This window comes from Polypterus senegalus, chromosome 1 (assembly GCF_016835505.1).
Source record: "Polypterus senegalus isolate Bchr_013 chromosome 1, ASM1683550v1, whole genome shotgun sequence".
NCBI classification, from domain to species: domain Eukaryota; kingdom Metazoa; phylum Chordata; class Cladistia; order Polypteriformes; family Polypteridae; genus Polypterus; species Polypterus senegalus.
The window spans coordinates 312,379,293-312,404,736 of record NC_053154.1 but is presented as its reverse complement, the minus strand read 5'-3'; the positions used below and the strand labels follow the sequence as shown (position 1 = coordinate 312,404,736).

At 41.1% G+C, this 25,444-nt stretch overlaps 1 protein-coding gene across 1 annotated transcript; it reads right to left on the bottom strand.

Annotated features, from left to right (window-relative positions):
- Positions 1 to 3,647: 3,647 nt before the first annotated feature.
- LOC120515216 lies at positions 3,648 to 22,723 on the bottom strand. Its single transcript, XM_039735994.1, has 3 exons — positions 22,666 to 22,723; positions 7,191 to 7,297; positions 3,648 to 7,069 (listed from the first exon to the last, which is right to left on the bottom strand). Exons 1-3 carry the CDS (start codon positions 22,683 to 22,685, stop codon positions 3,723 to 3,725), a joined length of 3,474 nt encoding a protein of 1,157 aa, XP_039591928.1. The 5' UTR covers positions 22,686 to 22,723; the 3' UTR covers positions 3,648 to 3,722.
- Positions 22,724 to 25,444: the final 2,721 nt, after the last annotated feature.

The following is a 25,444-nucleotide window of genomic DNA, read 5'->3' as shown; positions in this document are numbered from 1 at the left end:
CCACAAGCAAGAAGTTCACAATGTAATAACGGTAATCACCAACACAGATGGACCATAAAAATACTGTATAACACACATGTTTAGAGAGTACTATAAGTCCTTATATTCGACTCAGTTTAAAGAAGACAAGACAATCTAATGAGTTTCTGATGCATTACAGACACCATAGCGAGATACTCTTAATGTAGAGAAACTGGATAAACGTCTTGACACTCTTAGAATTACCAGACACTATAAACTCACTTCAGAGTGGGAAAGCAGAAGGCCCTGATGGTTAATCAACTGTCCCCCTTACACTCCAAGTCGTAACCTCAAATTTTTTAAAGGTGGTTTGCTTATAATTCCAAGAATTAAATAAAGTTTTGAGGTGGCCTTCTGCTGTTATGCACCTAAAGTCTGAAATACTTTACCTATAGAAATTCACCCAGCCAATTCCATGGAACATTTTCAAAATAGTGTTAAAAAACACACTATTTTAATTTGGGTTTTTCATAGCTCCATATTAGTTGTATTCCTAATAGATTATATGGGCACATAATTATCAGATTCTTCAGGTATCCACAATCTCCACAAATCTCCATCTTTCTCTGTTGTTTTCTCTGGTTCTTCTGTGGTGACAACAATTTGCCACCACCACCTGATTAAGGCACCATGCAGCCCAACGAGAAGATGAAATGAAGGCAGGTGTCTCACCTGTCCATGACACCAACTCAATCTAATCTCATTTTGTGAAGCATGAAAACTGCATGGTCCTTTGTCTGTGGTGTGGTGTGATGCTGCCTTTCTCAGCTTGTTGTTATGTCCTTTCTGGCAGAAGAGTGTAGGCACTGAAGTTCCCTTCCTGAAGTTAAGGCTCCAAATCAGTCTTCTCAGACTGAGCTCAGCCTATTGCCCAAAGTTTGACTTGGCAGAGTTGATCTTGGAGCTCATTCAACTCATCCAGCTCCGAGGCTTTATGGATAACAGCTAAACCATTACAAAGAAAGTTTGTGAGTTTTTTTGCTCCACAGAGAATTGGTGGCTTCTCATTCCTAAAAGAGTGGATGATCAGCTTTCAGGTCTCCAATAAAGAGTGTATTTTGAGTCTTTAGCTTTCTCCCAAATGAGTGTGATATCCCGTGTAGTGGGAAGTGGCCCCAGCCTACACTCTGGACATCTGATAGTTCATGAACTGAATAGGATCAGTGAAGAGATGAGACACAGACAAGAATTGAAGGGTGAATGGTGCAAGTTTATTTACAAGAGTGCTGTACAACCAAGATGCAGTAGTGTCAGGTGGGCTTTGAGACACAGTCCTTCAACACTGGCACTTCTTCAGAAATAAATAAAAACAAACAAAAAGGTGTATTTACAAAAACAGTGCACTCCTACAAAAAACTACACACACACACTTCAATAATGAAGGTTGTCTTCTTTTATCCCTGGCTCAAGACGCTCCTCCAGTAAGAAAGAAAAATGCACAAAAACAAGTGTGTGCATATACAAAAACAAAAAACGATTGCACCAAACCCAAAATCAAAAACTATCCCAGTACCAAATAAGAATATATACCTCCACCTAAAATAATCACTAGGAGATATACAGTGGAACCTCGGTTTGCGAGTAACTTGGTTTACGAGTGTTTTGCAAGACAAGCTAAATTTTTTAATAAATTTTGACTTGATAAATGAGTGATGTCTTGCAATACGAGTAGTATGGATACACTTTGTCTGCTGAGTGTCATGTGATCACAACTGAGCTGCTGGTTCTTCTCTCTCCTTATCTCTCTCGCTCGCGTCTCTCTCTCTCTCGTGAGCAATCGTCTCCTATTCTCTGTCTGAGTCTGTGTGCCTCACTCATATAGTCAACATCCGTACAAGCGTATACTGTTTATTACAGCATTGTGACTGTGTGTGTGCTGTGAAGTGCGAGTCCCCGTCTTGCACCCCAAAACATGAAGCTGAGTCTCAGTACTTTAACAACACCAGCTTTATTCAGCTTGAAACAGCAACAGTGCTGTTATTTATAGTAGCAGGATCTTTATAATGTTCTTTGTATCACCCTTCGACGGCAGGCACTTACAGCATGTCCGCGATCGTTTTGGAAACACTTATACGGAAAACTGCTACAGCGCTGGGAGACTGCGATTGCTTTGGGACGCTCTTCCGCGTGTCGTCCCGTTGGGTGGAATCCCACAAGAGTTTAGAAACTCACTCACACCAGCCATGATTCTTTTAAAGGTAAAGTGCAGGTTAATTTGTTTTATGTATTTTTACTTTATATTTTGTATTAATCATTTTTATATGAATAGTTTTGGGTTGTGGAACGAATCATCTGAGTTTCCATTATTTCTTATGGGGAAATTCACTTTGATATACGAGTGCTTTGGACTGCGAACATGTTTCCGGAACGAATTATGCTCGCAAACCGAGGTTCCACTGTACAAAAGAATATTTACAAAAAAGAATATACGCAAAAGCCGCCAAAATTACAACTGCTCCTCCAAATAGCTGAGCAGTGCTTACTCCTACCTCGCTCTTAGGTCCACTGATGACCCCTGTTGGCCGGTAACTCTTTAAATATAACCGGCAAGATTGTCCAGCCAATCTGCCAACACGTCTACTTCATGCACCTATCCCGGTAGACGGTAGCGCGTTCACGCCACGCCCCAAGCAACTACGTATTTAAAACCAGCTCAAGCACACCCGTTGTCGACTCACAAGTAAGTAAAAAACATTTTTTAACGTTATGGGATCCCCATCTCCGATTCAATCAAACGCTGGCTTCCTCTTTTAGGCGTGCCGCACTATAAACCACCGGCACAGGGCAGGCTGTGAGGACACCGGAGTGTAAAAATGAACACGTGCGGTGGAGCCCATACTGGCCATTATACCGGCTCCACGTGTGTCCTGACACACCGTACCTAACAGCGCTCACCCACGTTCCCGCGACAGCACCCTCACCACACAAACGATAAGCGCACTTCCTTATAACCATATAAATGCTGCTGCTTAACATTCAAGGCCTCTTCAAATTAATTTGGTAATGCGCGATGAGACAGAAGAGATTAATGTTGCTAGATTTGAAGGTTCCTTCCAGTTACACATCTCCAGTCTCTTTATAGGTGCCTCATTTTGTCCATCATATCCAGTCACAGTTCAGCTTAAAATGAAGGAGTTTCTATGAGGTGCCTGCTCAACTCTGATTTACAAATTGTTGTTATCAGATGTAGAACAGAGTTGACCAAAGTGTTGGTATGAGCTGCAGTTCAGCCATTCACTTAGGAACGCAGGCTGGGAAGTACAGATGAATTTCTAAATTAAATCTGCTGTCTGAACAGGCCTTTTGTGCCACTTAATGCCTAAATGAATGGGCAATGCCCACTTTGTCCTTCAGTTTCATCATGCCAGACTGCTCTTATGCGGTAACAACATTCATTTTTGCTAGTTTAATTGGTGGTCTGAGGTCCCCACTAACATCTCCTCTTTTTGTGATTTGATAAGTTAATTTTATAGAGATCAGAAGTTACAGTTAAATACAAGTAGTCAAAATTAAAGTTCAATATTGTGCTTTTCATCCAAAAATGCTTTTTATAAATTAGTTAGAATAAAATGAAAGATAAATAAAATATGCTCTGACATTTTTGATTACTTCATAAAAAAGCCATATTTTCTTAACAGATTTCATCAGTTGTGCAGATACAAAGGTCCAAAATACAGTCATTCAGTATTCAGTTGTATTTTTCAGAAGTTCTGCTTTGGAATTTTGCTATTCTGTGGGTACATTGGCTCTGACGATTTTCTCTTTTGACTTTTGGTGTGGACACTTGGTGAGAGTTCTTCATTTCTACTGAGATTAGCTATTATTATTGCCTTTCCCTTCACTTCCCGCAGTGACTTCACTCGCTCCATCCATCCCGGTTTTGCCTCTTGTTCTTCAGTCTGAATGAGGAGCTCAATGTACTCTGGAGAGGAGAGCGGGTTTGGTCTGAGGGCGATTTCTTCAAGTCGTTTTATACTTTCATGAGAGTCTGTAATAAGTTTGCAAATCAAGTTTATCATATCATCCAGTTCATGCTGAAGCCGCTCAAGCACTTGCTCAGTTGTTATCAATTCCCCTTGTGCTTGTTCATATTTCTTCTTAAGCTCATCATACGTCTTTTTGACTTTTTTAGTTTCATAGATAAATCTGTGCTGTTGGTTGGAGTGAATATTCCACGCACACTTACCGGGACAAACAGTGCAGACCCCGTCCTTCATAGCAGAACATTTGATCTTATTCTCATCATTTGGTAAAGAACACGGATAATGACAAGTGAATCTGCATTTCTGGCAGTTAGTGATGAACTCGTCAGTACCTGCAATGCTCTCTGTTTTTCTCTGAATTACATCCACTTCATACTCAAAATCCTTGTTGCTCTCTATGTCAGTAATGTGCTTATTTAAAATGTCACGGGTTTGTCTAATTTCTTCACGTTTACTCAGTGCAGTAGTGATTTGAGGCCGCAGTCCATCCACTACCGTCTCCAAGTGCTTGCGCTCTTCAAGCACCTCTTTAGTTAATGATAAACTTTTATCATCCATCTTCTCTAAAGCCTTAAAAAACCTCTCCATGCTCTTTGCACCCATGTCCCAAAACATTTTCTCAATCATCAGACCATCACTGCTATTAGCCTCGTCATGATTAGCAAAAAGGGCCGAATTATTAAATTTGAAAATAATCGGGCTTCCTCTGTCATCTTTGGGAAATGGGATCTTAAAATCTGTGATGGCATCGAGAACTGGTGGACGCTGTCCATCAGCAAATGTGATCAGGACCAGGATGTTCTTGGCTATGTCTTTTCCAAAAATGGACAAAATGGACTCAAAGATGTACTTCTGTGTGTGAGTCAGTCGAGCTTGGGAAGCCTGAACTACAAAACACACTGCGTTAATGTGCTGTACCCCTTGTGGAGATGAAAAACATTCTCGTATCTGCTCAGTGATCTGTTTATCCTGCTGAATTCCTCTGGTGTCTCCAAAACCTGGTGTGTCGATTATAGTGAAGGAGTATGGGACCTTGAAATAATCCTGGTAGTTCATTTTATAAGCAGTAACAGCAGAAGTCTGGCTTTCAGCTTGACTTCTGGATGTTTCTTCAAGGGTTACTTTGAACCTGAAATCATCCTCCCACTGGACACCTAAGATGTAGTTGACCATTCCGTTGATCAGGGTGGATTTGCCAGAACCTGTTGCTCCAAGGATCATAATTGTTTTTGAAGGTTTGATGGATGTTCTATTTTCAAAGGAACATGTTTCTATCTTTTTCACAGTATTTATGAACTGTGATTTCAAAGGCAAAAGGTAAAGTCTAGATTTTCCATCTGTTATCTCCTTACATTTTATAGTATGTCTTCCCATAGACTTTTTAACGGGCAGTGTCCTCACTTCTGTCGTATCACTGGCCTGACTCGCACCAACTTGACAAACGGCTCTGTGTCTGAGTTGATATGTTGAAGCTGGACGTAACTTTGTGATGGTAAATTTTACACTTTTATCAGTTGTGTTGATAGTCTTCCACTCTTCATCTTCGAGTCGCTTATACTCCACTCTGTAACCTTCTATGTCACACTTTGGTGGTCTTAACTTTAGGGTTACACTATCTTCTGTTTGGGACTCAACCACAAGAGTCTCAGGTTTTGATGGAAGCTGAAAGTTGTGGTTGATGAGACATCCACGTTTATACAAATAGATTGTGGCCCCAAGATATTCAACATCAGGGATGGAGTGGACGAGGAATCTCGTTGTCTTGCTACTTTGGTTAATTTCAGCAAACTCGATGAAACGCTGGGAATGCTGTCTGAAATTCTGGATGATTAACTCTTCACTTGGCTCTGACAGATGATATGAGGACTTCCTAGAAGGGCCTTGAAGATAGCGTTCCATTTCTGACATGTATAAGCGACACACATGGAGTGAAGTGAAAGTCAAGCAGACAATATTTTTAATACTAGTATTGTAAATAAATGTATCCAGGTCATTTATGACAATATCAAGTTTAATTTCTTTGATTCGATTAAAGAAACATCTGAGCATAGTGATTTCCTTTTCTCTTTTATCCAGCCATGTTGTTATGATGCACTTCTTAAATGGCGATTCTTCCTTCTTCTTCAGAATGTTGCCCAGCTCTCTTTCACTTGCGTCACCCCCCCTGATATTTGGCAAGACCCTTGCCAGTTCTTTCTGGAAGGTATATTTGAAATGATTAAGCATTCTTTTGAAGTCATCTGCATTTTTCCTAATTATATTAAAGTTATTGACAACACCGTCCTTCATGATGTCATTACACCTCATGATGTGCTCGTCTAATTCCTCCAGGACCTCCTGAGATGTGGATATGAGTGCCACACTGATCTCTTGTACCAGTTGAGCAGCCTGTGAGTTCAGATGTTTCAGTGGGTACAACCAGACCTGGACGGGCACAGCTAGCTCGTCATCTTCGTCAATATGCTTTGGCAAATTGTTGTAAATGTGCATGGCATCCTGAAAGCTTGTAGGATTGTGATCAAGGAGAAAATCACCACAGAATGTGAAGTTAAGATGGTCAGCAGTTTCCTTGTCAGCATCTGTCATTTTTAGGGTTCTTTTTCCATCTACGGAAATATATTTTTTAATTAATGCTTCTAACTTTCCTTTATTATCTCGGTTCTCTTCCTCTTTATAGTCCATTTGATCAAAAACAAAAAAAGCCTGAGCGCCATACAACACGCCTATGACAACATGGGTGGCCGATTTCTGCTCAAACACTTCTGGATGGATGATGTTCTGCCTCCCTAAGTGGCTCATGCTGAGCTGCTCCATTCTGGTGGTCGTGATGTAGTGCAGGGTGACCCTGGACTGTCGTTTGGATGATTTGGTGTCATTGAGGTACTTGGCAGCTCCATCAACCTCAATCAAGCCACACAAGAAGCTCGCTTTAAGGGAGGTTGACATATTTAAGATGGAAGTTTTCTCATCCAAGGAGTTCAAAGTGATGATGTTGAACTGCGTGTCCTTCTGAGGTTTAATTCTGAGGTCTTTTTTGAGGTTTTCCAAGTCCCATAGAGTGACATCTGGTGATAAAACAAATTAAACAAACAAAAAAATTGTAAATTGGTCAAACGTGGATCCCAAAATATCACTGCAGGTGGTCTGTTTGAGAGAACAAACATAAAAAATTGAATTTGCTCTTACCTGGAATGAGTGAATCAGTGCGACAGTCATAGAGCATCCCCACCTGGAAAGGTCGGCCCAGGGCGGCCATCTTCAAAGGTGAGACATTTGGAGAGGACAATCCCAGCCTGTGAAATTAAGCACATAAATTATATAAATTCAGCTGTTTATTACAAATATGAGTTCTCTCCATTTCTTCATCTTTTTAACTCTAATACAGGACTAAAGGGAGGAAGAAAAGCGTGTCTTAGCAGGATGAGGTGAAAGGCAGGAATCAGCGCTAGTGGAGGAGCCAGTCCATCACAGAGTGCCACCTAATTCACTCATTCTGATCAGATTGGAGGTACTAATGAAGTGGTATTATAGGTGGTCCGGGCCACTGCATTATGCAGAGTTGGAATTTTCTCCTCAAATCTCTGTCATTTTTTCTTTAGGGACTCTGATCTTCATCTTCATCCTGCCTTTGGCTTACTGTTGCCACAAAAGATCCTGGCTTTCATAACCGCAATATTATATGAAGCAGATTCAATAAATGGCTGGATGGAATATTAGTACTTTCAAAAGCTTCCATCTTTAAAGAAGCTTCCAATTTTGAGCAGGACTTGCAAACAGCGACTCTGATTTTCATCTTTATCTTGCCTTTGGGTTTCTGTTGCCACAAAAGATCCTGGCTTCCCTAAGCCTAATGTTATTTGAAGCAGATTCAGTACATGGTTGGATGCAATACTAGTACTTTCAAAACACGTTTCCACAAATGAGCAGGACTTGCAAACATTTTGTTTAATTATGACATATGGATGATTAGGGTTTCTGCCAAATCTAATCAGCTATACATACAGTGTCTATAAAAAGTCTGAACTCTTTGGAAGTTTTCACATTTTATTTTTAATATAACATTGAATCCCAGTGGATATAATTTTGTTTTTTTTTTCAATTCCAAAGTGAAATCAGATCTCGTCAAAAAGTTAATTTCAAACATAAAACACTAAATAACACTGATCTGCAAATAAATAAAGAAATAAATAAAATGTGCTTCAGTTAGAAATTTTTGGCATTCTTTAAACATTTGAGGATGCTGGATTCAAATCCTAATAGTTCTGTCACATCCAATTTCACAGAGATGAAGGTTTAAATAAAGGAAAACAGTATTTTTAAGAAAGTTTTTTGGGAGATGTTACTGGGGTAGCTGATCTCCCTGCGTGGTGATGTCGGGTGGTCTTCACGTTCGCCTGCTCTCGCTCCGTGCGAGACACAGACTGACCTCAAAGCATTGAAACCCCCAAGGCCGCTACTCACCACAAAATCACCGCTATCCCCCTTGAAATGGCCGAGCGAGTCATGTGAGCGTTCAGAAATCGTCTCGATGAGTGTATCGCCAATGATGGCCACCACCTTGAACACGTCATTTTTAAAACACAGGGAAAGAAATCTATTTTGTGTACCCTTTCTTGTGTCGTAATGAAATTTTTTATTATCTTGTCGCATTTCTGTAGAATAAACATTTGAAATGATGTACTTCTTTTTGGCTCACCCTGTATATTTTTGAAATCAACTTTTCAGACTTGAAAAAATAATAAATTGCAATTCATATTGTTTGAAATGTAATTATTACTTACAAAATGTAGTCACTTGGAAATGTTTTTTCCTATTTTAATCCTCTCATGGTCTTTCATGGTGGAATCTTCTTCTTCCTCTTCATCTTTTCCTCCTTATATGTGGAGTCAATGTTCCTGAACAGGCAGTTCGGCACAGCTCGCTCCTGCACCTCCTCCCCTTCAGACTCTTTTCCTTCAGATCTTCTTCTCCTTTATCCATCCGCCTCCACTTTGGCCTCCCTCACTCCCTCTTCCCCAGTACTTCCATTGCCATCACTCTTTTGCCCACATATTCCTTGTCTCTCCTGTGGAGCCGACCCGGACACAGACATGCGGACATGTTGTTCATCACCACCACACGTTTATTTTACACAGACTATTTACAATAATGGTCACTCAGACCCTGTCAAATGTGCACAATACCCCAACAATCTCAGTCCTGGCCACAATGCCTTCTTCTTGGGCCGCCTCCACTCTCCTCTCTTGCTTCGTCCTTCCTCCTCCCGACTCCAGCCCTGAATGAATGGAGACGGCCCCTTTTATATGGTTCCCGGATGAGCACCAGGTGTTCCCGGCATTCCTCCTCTGGCCACGCCCCAGCGTGGCGGAAGTGCCGGCTGTCCTCCCGGCTGCTCTCGGCGCCCTCTAAATCTTCCCCAGCACTTCCTGGTGTGGCGGAAGTGCTGGGGTAACAGGTCCCCAAGGCTATGGGGCGCCTCCTGGCGGTGACCACGGACCCCTACAGGGTGAAGCTTCCATGCCCTGTACCCGTGGCCCCCAGAGCAACCAGGAAGGCGACCCCCACGTGATCCAGGGTGGGCGCAGACCCACATCCAGTCCCTCATGGCGTCCCGGCTGGGTCATGGCCCCTGGCATCCCTGACACTCCTCATCCCATGTCCACACCACTTCAACCTCCTTTCCTGTACTTTCTTAGACCTCTCTCACTCTTTTGTTGAACCTCTGATTGTCTCATCTCTTATTGTATCATTTGTTGTAACTTCGCACATTCATCTAAACATTCTCATTTATGCTATGTCTAACTTCTTATATCTTCTTCTAATTCTTCATCTTGAGCTACCACTGATCTTAGATACTTCAATATATCCTCTCCTTTTTCATGGCTCTCCCTGCAGGATGACTTCTGAAATCTGCTCATCATTAAACCTCAGATAGTCTGTTTCCTTCCTTGTTATCTTCATCCCTCAGTCTTCTAAAGCCCTTCTCCACTTTCTGTTTTCTGGTTCTACACAACACAATATCAATGGCAAAAGTCGACACCAGTGGTAATTGGTCTTTTATCTTACGAGTCCACAAATCCATAATAATAATATCAAAGAGGTAAGGTTTTAAAGAAGATCCCTGGTGCAGACCACTTCTAATTGGAATATTGTCTGTTACCCAACACTGCCCTCACTACCTGAATAACCTGGACATCCTCACATACTTCTCTGGTCCTCCTTCCTATCTCATCCTCTTCAGACTTCTTGATGTGACACTTTATCATAAGCCTTCATCAAATCAATAAATGCCAAATGCAAACCTTTCCTGATGCTTCTCTATGAGTTGTCTCAATGCAAAGACTGCTTCAGGTGTTGCTCTCCCTGTAATAACATCAAACTGCTCTTCCCCAAGCCTTCATGTATAACCCTTTCCCAAATTTTCATTGTGTGTGACATCAGCTTTATCCCTTTATAATTTCCACAATCCTGAATATCTCCCATCTCAATGCAATTGGGTACAATCACTCTGTTCCACCACTCCTCTGGTATTCTCTCCTATCCATTGATCTTCTGCATTAGATTCCATAATTCATCTACTCCTTTTTCCTCTTCTACACTTCTTTTGGTATTTTATCTTGTCTTGTTGCCATTCCATTTTTCATTCTTTTCAGTTCCTTCTTTATATCCTCCTCAATATTCTTGGTATTTGCCCTTCATTTGGGACTCCAACCCCAAATACTGCCCTTGGATTTTCTTCATTCAGCAGCTTTTCAAAGTACCTCTACTATCTCTTCAATGCTCACTCAAGACCACACCCTACTCATCTTCCATCTGCTTTATCTGACTAAAATCCTCCCCAGCCGTGTCCATAGTACTTGCTATTATAAGAAACCTTCTCTCTCCCTCATTAGTCTCCAGTTTTCTTTAACATATCCTTCATAGCTTGCGCCTTGTCTCCTGCCACTGCCCTCCTTGCCTCTTTGTTTGTCTGCCCACACATTTCTCATCTTCTTCCTTCTTCTTGCCATCATGTCTTCTTTGCCTCCTTCTTAGTTTTTGTCACATCCTGCACTTCTCTGTTGCACCGTCTCTTTGTCCCCAGGGTGGTCTCATTTCTGTTATCCTACCCAACACCTCTTCACCTGCTCTTAATACGACTTTACTATTCATTTCCCACCATTCCTCCACCCTCTCAAATGACTGCACTTGATCTTTTAGACTCCACCACTTTATCATTGGTGCTACTTGGATCACTTGTTACACAGTGAAGTGACCAACAGAAGCCTGCTAACACAGACTTGCTCCTCTTCCTTTAGTTTTCTATCTATATCTCTCAAACATTTTTTAAACCAGTAACATTTATTGTCTCAATAAGAGCAGGCTGTGTATTCTTTTACCGTTTGCTTAGATGTTATCAAGTGAAGACAATGGATGGATCAACTCAACCTTACATATTTCTGTAAAAAACATTTAAACGACAGCCCTCTCTATTCTGGAGGAAAAAAAACATCTTTCTAACCTTCTAAATTCAAATTTCTCGTTATTTAATAAGAAAAGAGAAATAAAAAATATCTAGAGAGAGACATGATGTTGGGTTGTGACCAACTTAGCTAATAATAAGAACAAGGAAGACCGCTGTTTTACACCTCAAAGTAAACTTAAAATAATATTCTGAACATGAAAAATAATTATTCTTTTAATAAATTAATGTTTCTTTAATCAAATCTTATAGCTTGTTGTAACAGTTTATGGTAGAGAAATTCCAATTTCAGTAATCGATTTAGCACACCTAAATCAATAAAATACAGTTTTTTTGTGCGTGCTGGATTTTGGTGTAGCCCACTATAGTTGATCATCCCTTCAAGTTAGTATTAAGTAGACGCACCTTTACTATCAGCTCTAAACTTGGGTCTCAGTAGATTAATCTCTTTAACCTTTGCACATCAGGTCACTGCCATTTTCCCTCATTCTTCTCGAGCTCTGTCAGGTGTCATGGTGGTTGTGAGTGAACAGCCTTTGTCAAGTCCAGCCACAAATTCTCAAGTGGATTGAGATCTGAACTCTGACTTGGCCACTCCAAGACCTTCACATTGTTGTTTTGAAGCCATTCCTCTGTAGCTTTGGCTTTATGCTTAGGCTTGTTGTCTTCTCTCAAGGCACAGGATCTTATCAGACTTCATCAGGTTTTCCTCCTCGTATTTTGCTGCCTTCGATTTCCCCTCACTAGCCTTCCAGGTCCTGCTGCAAAGAGGCATCTCCACAGCCTGATGCTGCCACCGCCATGCTTCTCAGTGGACATGGTATACAGTATTTGTGATAATGTGGAGTGTAGCACAGCATTTAGTCTGATGGCCAAAAATACTCAGTTCTGGGCAGCGGCCTTCAGAGTCTCCCACGTGCCTCCTGTTTGTTGTTGTTTTTCTTGTATTTTAATTAAAACTGTGGTTTTGTCTTTGCCACTCTCCTATAAGGGTGCAACTGATGAAGCCCCTCAGCATAGTCGTTGTCTGCACTGTCTCTTCAACATCATTCAATGTAGCTCATTCGGAGGTCTCAGAGGTTTTTTGATGGCCCCCCTCACTCCTGTTCTTCAGTTTTTTTGTGTTCTATCAGATCAGTTATACGCTTTCCATTTCTCTATAACTGATTTTACAGGATATTTACTGACTTGGTGATTTTCTTGTTTGATTTTTTCATGGACTTTCCTGCTTTGTTCCTTTGTCATCATTGTGTAGGTCAAGTTGGACCCTCCAGATACAAACAAGTGACACCTCAGACAGATGACATCAATTGGACTAATAATGGGACTTCTAAACCAGTGGGTTGCACCAGTGATGTGTCACACACGTACAATTGGGAGGCAGCTAAAGGGCCTGAATAATAGTAGTTCCATGACAGACCAGGGGGTGGCGAGGTGCACTGACTTTCTCTCTCAGTCCTCTGAAAACCATCCATAGGACATTCCTGCAAGGTTCTGGCACCAATGATGATGTCACTTCCAGTTCCAGCACCAATGACGACATCACTTCCGGTTCTAGCGCACATGATGACATTAATTTCTGGCCCACAAGACATCACTTTAGGTTCAGGTTCCGATGACATCACTTCCTGTATTGGCCTTTAAATCTGCCATCTTTAACAGCCTTAAATCAGTTCTGTTTTGGAGTCTGACCTGTGAACAGCTAAAGGGCCTGAATAATAATAGTTCCATGACAGACTAGGGGGTGGTGAGGTGCACTGACTTTCTCTCTCAGTCCTCTGCAGTCCATCCACAGGACATTCCTGCAAGGTTATGGTGCCAATGAGGATGTCGCTTCCGGATCCTCACCAATAACGAGATCACTTCCGACGCAGGCGAAATGATGATGTCACTCCCGGTTCCAGTGCACATGATGGCATTAATTTCTGGTCCAGATGACATCACTTCTGGTTCAGGTTGCGATGACATCACTTCCTGCATTGGCCTTTAAAGCTGCCATCTTTAACAGCCTTAAATCAGTTCTGTTTTGGAGTCTGAGCTGTGAACAAGTCACAAAAATATACCCATTTGCAGCCAGGGCATGATATACGGGTGGCTGCCCCAAACCTTTCTGATGTCTCTGGATCGTTCCTATCAAAGGGGTAATAAATATGAGATCAATCATTGTGTGTTTTGTATTTATAAATTAGCTTAGACCAGTTTGCAGAAATTTGTTTTCCATTTTGACATTAAAGAGTCTTTTTCTGTTAGATAGATAGATAGATAGATAGATAGATAGATAGATAGATAGATAGATACTTTATCTATCTATCTATCTATCTATCTATCTATCTATCTATCTATCTATCTATCTATCTATCTATCTAACAGAAAAAAGACTCTTTAATGTCAAATGCCCAAAAAGCCAAATTAAATCCACTGGTTTGCAGTGTTGTATAACAATAAAATGTGAAATGGTGTGTAGGCCCCATCTACTGGTTGATAACCCATAATATTACCAAGACGACTGCAATGGCTCCACACTGTCCACCATAGTAAACTGGCTTCCTTGCAGCACCAGGCTAAACTGCAATTGATCACAGGCAGACCAGGCTTGGCAGTCAGGTGTGTCCAGGAAAAAGAAAACTACTCTGAATCCAAACTGCGAGGCTGGCAGATACCACTGAGCGGCTGCCTTGTAGCTTTTGACTTTTTAGTTAAAGGCGAGGCCCACCACCGATAACTGTGGCTGGTGTCAGGAAGGACAGCTGGTTAATAAAAAGCTTGCCAATCCAAAATAAGTGGACATTTGACTTTCTTACAACAAACAAGACTGGGGGGCTATGTCAATACAGAGTGACCCCACATGGATGTGTGAAGGCTTTAAGAGGAAGAAGAAGAAAATAGTTTTAATGTACTGTACCTTCAGTGGCATTATATAATATTCACAGTGAAAAATGGAATGGAATCCGTAATCAGTGAACTTGCGATACAACCTCAATTTGCTACATTATTCCCAACACTGTGAGCCAACACAATGCCAGGATTCTACCTGAAACTTGCCAGTTGAGACATAGCCAGGCCAATAGGCCTCAGCACTGGAGAAGAATCTGCAAAGTGCTGATAGATAAATGCTGTCTGTTTAAACCAGCATCCCATCGTCTGCACAGGATCCATAAAGTTGTGTTTTACAGGTTGCTGCATCCCTTCTGATGGTCTGAAGATACCTGAGCAACTTCTCTCCCCCTCATTTTTATTCAACGGATGTAAAAACATTTGAACATTAGAAAAATGTTGACGAGAACTGGCCATTCAGCCCAGCAAACCTCACCAGCTCACTTTTCACTTAATTTTTACAAAATAACATCACGTCGAATTTTGAAAGTCTCTAAAGTCTACCACACTACTTGGTCACTTATTCCATGTCTCTGTAAAGAAAAACTTCCTAATGTTTGTGTGAAATTTACCCTTAACAAGTTTCCAACAGTGTTCCCATATTCTTGGTGAACTTATTTTAAAGTCAGAGACTTGATCCATAATTTTAAACACTTCGATCAGGTCTCCTCTTAATCTTCTTTTGCTTAAACTGAAAAGGCTCCGCTCTTTTAATCTTTTCTCATAACTCATCCCCGAGCCTGGCCGTTCATCTTTGGACTTTTCTCTAGTGCTGCTATGTCCGTATTGTAGCCTGGAGATCAAAACTGCACCCAGTACTCCAGAGGAGACCTCACTAGTGTGTTATAAAGCTTGAGCACAACCTCCTATGACTTGTACTCCACACATCAAGGTGCTATATAACCTGACATTGGCCTGTTAGCCTTTTTAATTGCTTCTGAACACTGTCTTTATGAGTACAAAAATGTGTTAAAAAAAACTGTAAAAAGTGTAAGTGCAAACGTGTAATGATTTAGTAAATTCCAGATTATCTGCCAATCCACCTATCTTGGTATCATCTGCAAACTTAGCCAGCTTGTTACTTATGTTATTATCATAATCTATACTAATAAAAGGCAAAGCCCTCACTCACTCACTCACTCACTGACTCATCACTAATTCTCCAACTTCCCGTGTAGGTAGAAGGCTGAAATTTGGCAGGCTCATTCCTTACAGCTTACTTACAAAAGTTGGGCAGGTTTCATTTCGAAATTCTACGTGTAACGGTCATAACTGGAAGGTATTTTTCTCCATTTGCTGTAATGGAGTTGAGCTCGAAAGCCATGGAGGGCGGAGTTTTGTGTGACATCATCACGCCTCCCACGTATTCACGTGAACTGACTGTCAACGCAGTGCATAGAAAACCAGGAAGACCTCAAAAAAGCCATGAAGAAAACATGAATTATATAATTGAGAAGGCAGCGAAACAATAAGAAGCGAGCGAGTGACATATACTACCATATTCATGAGTTCTGCTACTTCGGAAACAAAGCACGGTGTAAACTTAAAGTTTAAATTAAGTTCATAGACAGGCTGCCGCTGGCATTTGTAATTTAGTGCCTGCCCATATAAGGCCGTCCGTCAGCGGCAATCCAATACAAACACTGCTGGTAAATATTCACAGGTGAAGGACTGTGCTTATGCAGAGGAAGATCAGATGGTCAGTGTGGTGTTTAGCACAAACTCAGCGAAACTGCGAGAGAAACTTTTAAGTGCCGGGTCTTAACTAACATTACATACAGCCATGGACATCGCACGAGATGGCACCAGCACAGCTGGGAACCTTCGATGCAAGAACACCAAGCGGCTCACGTGAACTGACGCAGTGCACAGATAAAAAGCAACAGTTCCAAAGAGGCTGAACAAAAACCGAATTACACAATTGAAAAGGCAGCAAAAAATATGAAGCGTCTGATACATACAAGCATATTCATAAGTGCAGCTACTGCGGAAACAAAGCACACGGTGGAAAAAGTCAATGTCCAGCTAAAGGAAGACAGTGTAAAAAAAAAACGTGCATGCAGTGTGTCAGGTCTCAGATAAAGAAGAAGACGAGCTGTTTATTGATGCAGTAAGAAACGAATCGATGAATGAAACCTGTCATCTTTACAACGATTGACAAACACGGAATGTAACTTGAACACAACACATCCTACAAATACGAACCTGATTGAAAGAAATAATGATAATCAAATCCTTGATGACAGCAACACTTAATAACACCCACAAAACAATTACATTGACAATCATGTTGCGTTATTTTTAAAATGTTCCCTTTTCACACTACTTCTCCGCTGCGAAGCGCGGGTATTCTGCTAGTCATTTATATAAATTAAACATAGCAGTGGCCCTGCTTCCTGTGCCTGAGCCAATTTTGCACCCATCTAAAAACATCACCCTGAACTCCCACTTATTTTAGTTTGATGCCCACCCTCTCATCCCCTCTCATGTGGCACCTTATCAAATGCTTTCTGAAAGTCAAGATAAGCACCACTCTACTCAGATCCCTTTGTTACCTCCTCATAAAATTCTACCATGATCTCCATTTTGTGAACCCATACTGACTGTTCAGTAAATCTCCTTCTCTTGCCATGTGCTGCTCACCCTTATCCTTAGTAATTCCTAATTTGTATGTTAAGCTTACCAAGTTTTGTCTTGGTAGTGTTCTTTATTATTCTACTTTCCCCTTTTGTATTCTTTATTGTGAGGCCTTTGTCAGAATGCCTCAAATCTCACAGACGTACCATTCTTTATAAGGTATTGTACTTTATAACTTCTCCCCACCTTCCCTTCTACAACTATAACCTCAGGCAATTACAGAGAAAAAGACAAACAGGAGTTACGTTACAACTTTAAATAATGTATTATTCATAATATTCATAAAATAATAATATTAAAAATGTAAAAGTGAATATTGACAACCATACAGCCTGATAAATGCATAGTGTGAAATGGCACCGATATGATCAAAATTTAACTGGTGTAGGTCTTGCCGCCCCTTACGTTTCCTGTATCTCCAAGGTGTAGCCTAATTAGCGGAAGTTCCACCCTCTAATCTGTACCTGCTGTGTGTGGTTTGATAGGCATTGGGCATTTCGGCTGTCATCTGTATGATGCCCTCAACTTCTTTACCTGTGGTACAGTGGAACTGGGAGAGGCAGCCCATTGGCTTTGATGTGAAAACATCCAGCGATGGAGGGCTGGAGACAGCCAATGAGGAGCGGATGATGTCCACTTTAGAGGTGAAATATTCAGTAAAATTATTGCACTGCTCCTCTGTGGAATTATTACAGGCGTAGATATGAGGATTGAGTAAATGATTTATTACGGAAAAAAGTTGTTTGGAATTTCCAAATTGTTGTTGATTAAATTTGGCAGTGGTCAGTGCTCTGGAGTAGTTTTTTTCGATGTTCCCGATAAGCTAGTTTGTGGACCGTTAAACTGGTTGCAACAAAACGCTGCTCAAGGGCTCGCCCAACTGCTTTCATCTGTCGAAGCTCACTTGTAAACCACGGGGTAGATTTTACAAAAGAGACCACTCGTGATTTAACTAGGATGTTCTGGAGCCCATTGTTGTAATAATCGACCAATTCATTGACAGAAAAAAAGGTGTGGAGCAATAGAAAAGTTCTTAATGTCAGAATTTAAATCAGTCAAACTTATGTTTTTCAAGTTCCTGAAGCGGATACAGCGATGTGCTTTAGAGTACAGTGAATATGTGGGTAGATCCATTGAGACAATTTTGTGATCGGAAACACCCAGATCAAATGCTTGGAGGGCAGAGATGAGGACTGAGTCAGTGATGACTAAATCGAGGGTATGGCCCTTGTTGTGTGTGGGGACCTCGACAAGTTGCTTCAAATTTAGGCAGTCCAGGAGCTCTAAGAGCTGGGCAGCAGAGTAATTAGTGGGTGTGTCCACTGTCACAGATGACCGGGGACACTGCCCAGCCAGGACGCCTGGATAGTCTCCGAGTTGGACAATACTTCTCCTCGGCCACGAGAGGGCAGTCACCTGGGACTATTTGGGGGTCACAGGGATGGAGTTGGGACGCTCTGCATGAGAGGATGTGGCCACCGCCAGAGGGCGCCCGGACAAGTAGAGAAGCCTGGATGGCAGCACTTCCGCCACACCAGGAAGTGATGTTAAGGGGAGCACCTGGGGCTCATCCGGGTCATAATAAAAGGGGAAGCCTCCCTCCAGTAGAGGAGCCAGAGTTGGGAGGAAGGAGACGAAGCTTGTGAGGAGGACAGGAGGTCAGAGAAAGAGAAAGAGAAAGACAAAGGAAGAGAGTTGGTGCTTGCAGACATGGTGGTGCTCAAACAGTTAATAAAGAAGTGTGTTTTGGACATTCTGGTGTCGGTCTGTCTGTGTCTGGGGGTACGCTTTCCACACCACATAAATGTTCAGATCTCCAAGAATCAGTACATTTGATGATGTTGTACAGAAAGACGAGAGACGCTCATTCACTTCTGTAATGAAATCAGGGTGTTATTTTGGTGATCGGTAAATAAGAAGTATTGTTATAAAAAGTGGATGCTTGCAATTAATTTCCAGGCATTCAAAAGTTGAGAATTTTGGAAGGGGGTGAAGTGATAATTGCAAACCTATCCGAAGGATTACAGCCAGACCACCGCCACGTACAGAGCTGCAAGCCTTTTTGAAGTAGGTATACCCAGGAGTGCAGGACTCGTTGAAAACTGAGTATACCTCAGATTTATGCCAGGTCTCAGTCAAACAAATAATGTCAATCCCCCTGACTACAATGTGATTACAAATTAGACAGGTTTTATTTGTCAGGGACTGAACATTAAAAAGTTCAACTTTGATGTTTAGCAAGGTGTTGCTTTTAATCAGAGGACAAAGAAAGCTGAAAGCCACTCCATGCTTTCCTTCTTGCCTGGACCGCCGCCAGGCAGTGTTTTTAGTCTCTATGTTGATGGTGCTTGGAGGACGTATTCGGGCTGCGACGGAGCGAGTTGCTGCTGACCACAAGGACGGAATGGAGCTACCAGTCTTGATATAAACAAACCGCTGACCTGAACCCCTATGGACGTAGCTGGGGCAAAGGAGGAGTCCAAGTTTTTGATGACTGTGATGTGTAATGTAAGGCTGTGGTTGTTGAGCTCCAACACTTGTGATGGCAGATACTGAAGCATGCGGGCGAGTGGATGAGATATGGTCCCGATGTAAATAGTCGGCCAAAGTCCTTATATGCACAGTTGGACAGCTGTGGTGCAAATCGTAAAGGACTCCAGAAGCAAGACAATTACCAAGATCCCCAGCGACACAGCTGACATCCAGAAAATGTAACAGTGGACAGAACACTGGAGGACAATTTGTGGGCAGTTTGCAATTGACTCCAAAAGCCTTATTTTAGATGACAACATTAAGAGGTATACCAGAAAAATTTCCAAATGCCATCAACTGCAAACTCAAGTGGTATCAGTCAGCATCAGTCATCAGTTGGAGGCCGATACAGGCCAGCGCCAATAACACAACACAAGTCGGACCAAAAATTGCCGCAGGTAGGATTTCTCCCAAAAGCAACGATATTAACGCTGTAAGGTGTTAAATTACAGCCACTAAATGCTAAAGTTCTGTATAGTATCCAAAAAACATCCAATCAAACGACATTCAACGTTCAAGTAATACAAATACTTAAATAATGCTTAAATAATGAATATAGTGTGGAGAAGTGGAGAACACCCAGCACCTGCATCCTCTCCCCTGCTAATCTAGTCTAGAAACTACTGACAGACCGATGCAGAAAATTTCATAACACATTGGTGCTCACAATTTGCCCTACTAAAGTTAAACTTAACCATTTTTGTCTCTGCATCCACGCTCTTCCAAAACACTGAGAATTGCATTATATTATGGTCACTTGACCCTAGTGATTCAGTCACCTCTACACCCTCAATTCTGTCCTGATTATTACAAAATACTAAATCCAGACAGGTGTCCGACCGCGTTTGTGCTTTAACGTACTGTGTTAAAAAGCAGTCCCTGATTATGTCTAAAAAATCCTGCACTTGTACTTTATCATTTGCAAGGTTATCTCGGTTAATATTCAGGTAGTTGAAGTCCCCCATGATTATAATATACTCTGTAAACTTGCCTTTTTAAAATTACTAAAGAGATGTGCATTGAAGTTACTGTCTGCATTGGGCGGTTTATAACACACTCCCAACATAAGGCTTCTTTCCCTAATGCTTTCCAGGGGAAGCCAGATGTCCTCACTAAGATGGGGCTCATCATCCAATTTTAGATGTTAAGAGATCAACGTACTAATAAACATCAATTTTACAATAGCATGTTATTGTGTTTTACCCTTTTGGTTATTATGGAAGAGTAATAGCAACCATATGAGTCCGTAAAAAAGTTTATTTAGTAATATTGAAAATGGTAACATTGAAAATGATTGAATTTTTTGATTAGAAAAATGAGTACCGTATTTTGCCACTGAGGAAAAACGCCACACTAATTAATTTTAGAAATGTGTCTCAAATTGGGCAATTAGACCAGCCATTGTTACATTTTCTTCTCCTGTGCCTCTCTGTAAGTTGAAGGTCCTAATTGGCAGCCCATATTATCTGTTATTTGTTTTATCAACTGTGAGTTTATCAAGGCCATATTGCACAAACACAAGCAGCTGAACAAACCTATTTCAGCAACAACAACAACAACATTTATTTCTATAGCACATTTTCATACAAAAAGTAGCTCAAAGTGCTTTACATAATGAAGAATAGAAAAATAAAAGACACAGTAAGAAAATAAAATAAGTCAACATTAATTAACATAGAATAAGAGTAAGGTCCAATGGCCAGGGTGGACAGAAAAAAAAAAAAAACTCCAGACAGCTGGAGAAAAAAATAAAATCTGTAGGGATTCCAGACCACGAGACCACCCAGTCCCCTTCATTTCATTCAGTTCATTTATTCTGCTGTGGTGCAAAATTTTCAATCTGCAAGACTCTCTCATGTAATTGATCTTTAATGTCTTCTGCCAGCTTATCAATGTGTTAGCAAAGCCATATCACAAAAGAGGGTCTTTTTCATGGTGGCGAGCAAACTTATCACCATACAATGAACAAACAAGGTTCTAGAAAGCTGTGCCTCATTTTTTGTTTCTAAAGTCATCCAAGTTAAACAGGTTTTAAGTTGCCACGGGCAAGAAATTCTTATGAAATTGATAAAAAGTTAACTTCACTTTTAGTACGAGCAGAGAAATTCACACTGCAGAAAATCACTTTGACATTTGTGCTTTATGATTTACTTTTCCAATAAGTGTTTGCTCTTTACCTGAATTTTATCTTCATCTTCTTCTTCATCATGCCATTACAGTCACTGTATTAGATTTTTTAACTTTATGGTAATATTGAATCTTTCTGTTGATTTTTTTTTTTTTGTGACTTGACATTAGACACTTTTCCATATTGACTAACGGAGTACATGTAAAAAGTTTGTTTTGAGAATAAGCAAGAAGGTAAATTCAAAGAAACCAATGTCAGGCCATTATCTACAAGACGTTTTTTTATAGTGCCTTGAGATAGGATTCATCCTTCTGTTTTGTCACGTTACAATCTGGAATTAAAACAGATTTTCATTTGTTTTTTATGTAATGGACTTAAAAATATAGTCCAAATTGATAAAGTGGAATGAAAATAAAATACCTTACCAATAACCAAAAACCTAGTGAAAACCTAAAAGACTTCTGCACTCTTCTGAGACTCTCCCCAATGGGACGACACACATAATCGTGTGACTGACGCATCTGTTGAGGGCTGCTTGTCCGTCTCAGTGCCACAGAAACAACTACAAGCTGAGCGCTGCCATGTGCAATAAGTGCCTGTCACCTGATGGGTGATGCAGGAAGGGCACATCATAACTTGGCCACCTAACCCTAACCCCGACCCTGCCTGTTTGCTGTGTCTGTGTGTAGTACAATGGTAGATTGAACTACGATAGACAACCTAGCTGTTCCTATTTCGAGTGAAATGAAAACAGGTTTTACTAAATTACTAAGACTCAGCTTCATCTTTGGGGAGCAAGACACCGACTCACATGTCAACAGCATTTAAAAAAGTACTGATTCTGGTTAACTTAAATAAAAGCATCACTTTTAACTTCAACAATAAATTTCATTCAGCCTAGAATATATTTGCTTTCAAAATGATATCCTAAAAATCATAAGTAATATTGTTGTATTTAACTCAATCCTCATCTTTCTATCATAAACAGAAACTCGAGATGATAAAGAAATCAAATCCGTTTCTCTTACTTGCACAGAAATCCCCCCATTGTTACTCCCGGCACTTCAAGGTGTTTCACGCTCTGCACAGCTGATGCTCTTCCGGCTTCATAACAGGTCTGCTGGCGGTCTGCCAACAGGTGTAGCTCGTGCGTCTTCTTTAGACACGTGATTTCCAGGAAACTATTTGAATTTAAATGAGCTATTTGCTCTAAAAAAAAAAATCATTCCTGATCTTTTGATTTTGTTATTGTATGTGGCCTTTTACAAATCCTAATAACATAGTAATGTATACATTTATTTGCATGGCCAGACCCTAACACAGTAAAATTAGATTTGATAAAGGAGTCAGCCAGGACACCATCCCATCTACTTCAAAATAAATCCAATAACTCAAATATAAGTAGACAAATTCAAAATAGCATGACAGGAACATCTTTGAGGTGTGTGTGAGGGACATCGAATGTCATAAAGAACCTTCACCTAAACTGTGGCCAGGCTGGTGTCTACATGGCAGGGCTAAGTGGGCCTGAGGCAGAACTTTGAATCTCTCAGTCCCCAAGTGCTCTCTGTAATATTACCTGTGGTTTATTATTTATTACTATTGTAGTGACCCGGCAGCCAGCGCTGGCGGCAGGATGCATTGTGGGTAATTTATGTAAAGTTTACTGTTGTGTTAAATTAGCAAGGCAATCAAATTGTTTTTCCTGTTGTAATTGTTGTATGTGTTTGTGTTCAACTGGTGGGGTGGGTTTGGGTTATTGCCGTCCAGGGTTATTAAATTGTAAATAGTTACCATCAATGAGAAAGATGGCTTCGTTAATGACCTTAGCAATGGCTTTGCAATGAGATTGAGCTTTGTTTTCTGACCATCTGCTCTAATAAAGAGATACAACAGGACAGAGCTGTGTATTGCTAAGATTTCATCTAAGCAATAATTGCCGAGACACTCGGAGTCGTGGGGTGTATGGGACACGAGTGCTCGCTAGCTTAATGAGCTGGGTATAGCTGCGTGCATAACGCTGGCATTCCGCTGGCCGACCAGCCTGGGGGAAGTGCATGGCAGAGTTCGGCTTTAAAAACTTTAAGACTCAACCACGGGTCGCTACACTATATTTTATACTGTGTGTCAGTGGTCACTAATCTTTTTGACACCAAGGACTGCTTTTATAGAAGAAAATGTTTCCAAGGACTGGTGGGGGTTAGGATTCGTAGGGCAGTTTTCTATACAATTTACATTGCATTTCTATTATTATTAAGTTATAATATCGTAATAGAAATTATACAATTTACCATAATGCAGAATCAGTGGGAGCCCTGAACTTGTTTTGCTGCAACCAGGCAATCCCATCTGGGGACAATGGAAGACAGTGACACGCTAAGTGTGTTGCTTATGTTCAGTCTACTCCGTAATCTTGTTTTGGTTGCTGTCACTGCAGAAAACGCTGCCTCACAAAGATAGGATGTTGGAAATGGAAGCAGACTTTTCAGTGCTTTTGCGCCAACCTCAGATATTCCGCCTTGACTTTAATCCAAAACATATGGAGATTTGAAGTTGTCTCAAACATACTTTTAACGCCACCAGTAATTGCAACCTCAAGCAGTTGATCCTCTTCAAGCACAGACAAAGTTAATTCACCTGGCTTATTCACAAATGGGTCACGGATCCATTCCTTCCCATTTCGGGGGTGTTTTGTGGTTGGGAATAATGCTCAAACTCTATTGAAAGCTGAGATAGGTGATCATTCAACAGCAGGGAGATAGAAGGCCCTGGCTTGGTGTCTTTGGCAATCTCTGCTAACATTTGAAACATATCAAAAATCCCAATGTTCACTCGTCGGCCCCATAAATCAAGTTTGGCTTTGAATGCAACCACTTTATCTGCCAACTTGAACAACGGGTATCTTCTGCCTCTGCCCCACATACTGCTGCTCCAATGCTGCCTCAGATTTTCCTCCTCAGACTCCACCAGCACTGCTCCAGCCTGGCTGGATACTGAGTCTGTAGAGTGGGTAAAGGTGGGGTGCCCAATAGTGCCTGTATGCCTGTAGTGCAAATACAGATAAAATTCCATTACAACGAACTGCCAGGGACCTAAAAAATATTTTGTTGTAATGAGATTCTTTATATGTTGCTATAGTGCTTTCTTTAACTTCTGTCCAGGCATTTGCAATCATTTCAATAGCTTCTTTCGCATTAATTTTAATCTTCTCCTATCTACAAGTTATGCTGACAAGAATTTTTCTCAGCATTTCCCTGCAATAATATACTTTTAGGGTGCGAATGATGTCCAAATCCAATGGCTGAAGCACTACTGTGCAATTGGGTGGGAGGAATTCAACGCAAACATTATCTAAATGTGGAAGCATGTTGTGTGCAGCACAGCTATCAATCAAAGGCCGAATCATCCTTTTCTTCTTCATCATATTGTGAGGTTTCTGAACTCTTTTGGGATCCCCCCTCCACTCCCAACCCAACAGGAATGTCATGCTGAAGTGCGTCCCGACACACAATTGCCTCGTCTGTGTAAGACTGTTTGTCCGTTGTTGGGGAAGGGCAACAGCAGGCTCACAACGCTGCAGTGAAGCACCACAGAAGCGAATCCTAAAAGATCGGGGTCGTGCTATAAGTCCCTGTCTTGCACCCCAAAAAAATGAGGCTGAGTCTCAGTACTTTAGAAAAACCAGCTTTATTCAGCTTGAAACAGGAACAGCACGGTTATTTACTGTAGCGTGTGATCTGCCACTCTCCTATACACAGACACAGCAGTCAGACAGGGTTGTGGCCAGGTTAGTAACCAAGTAATACT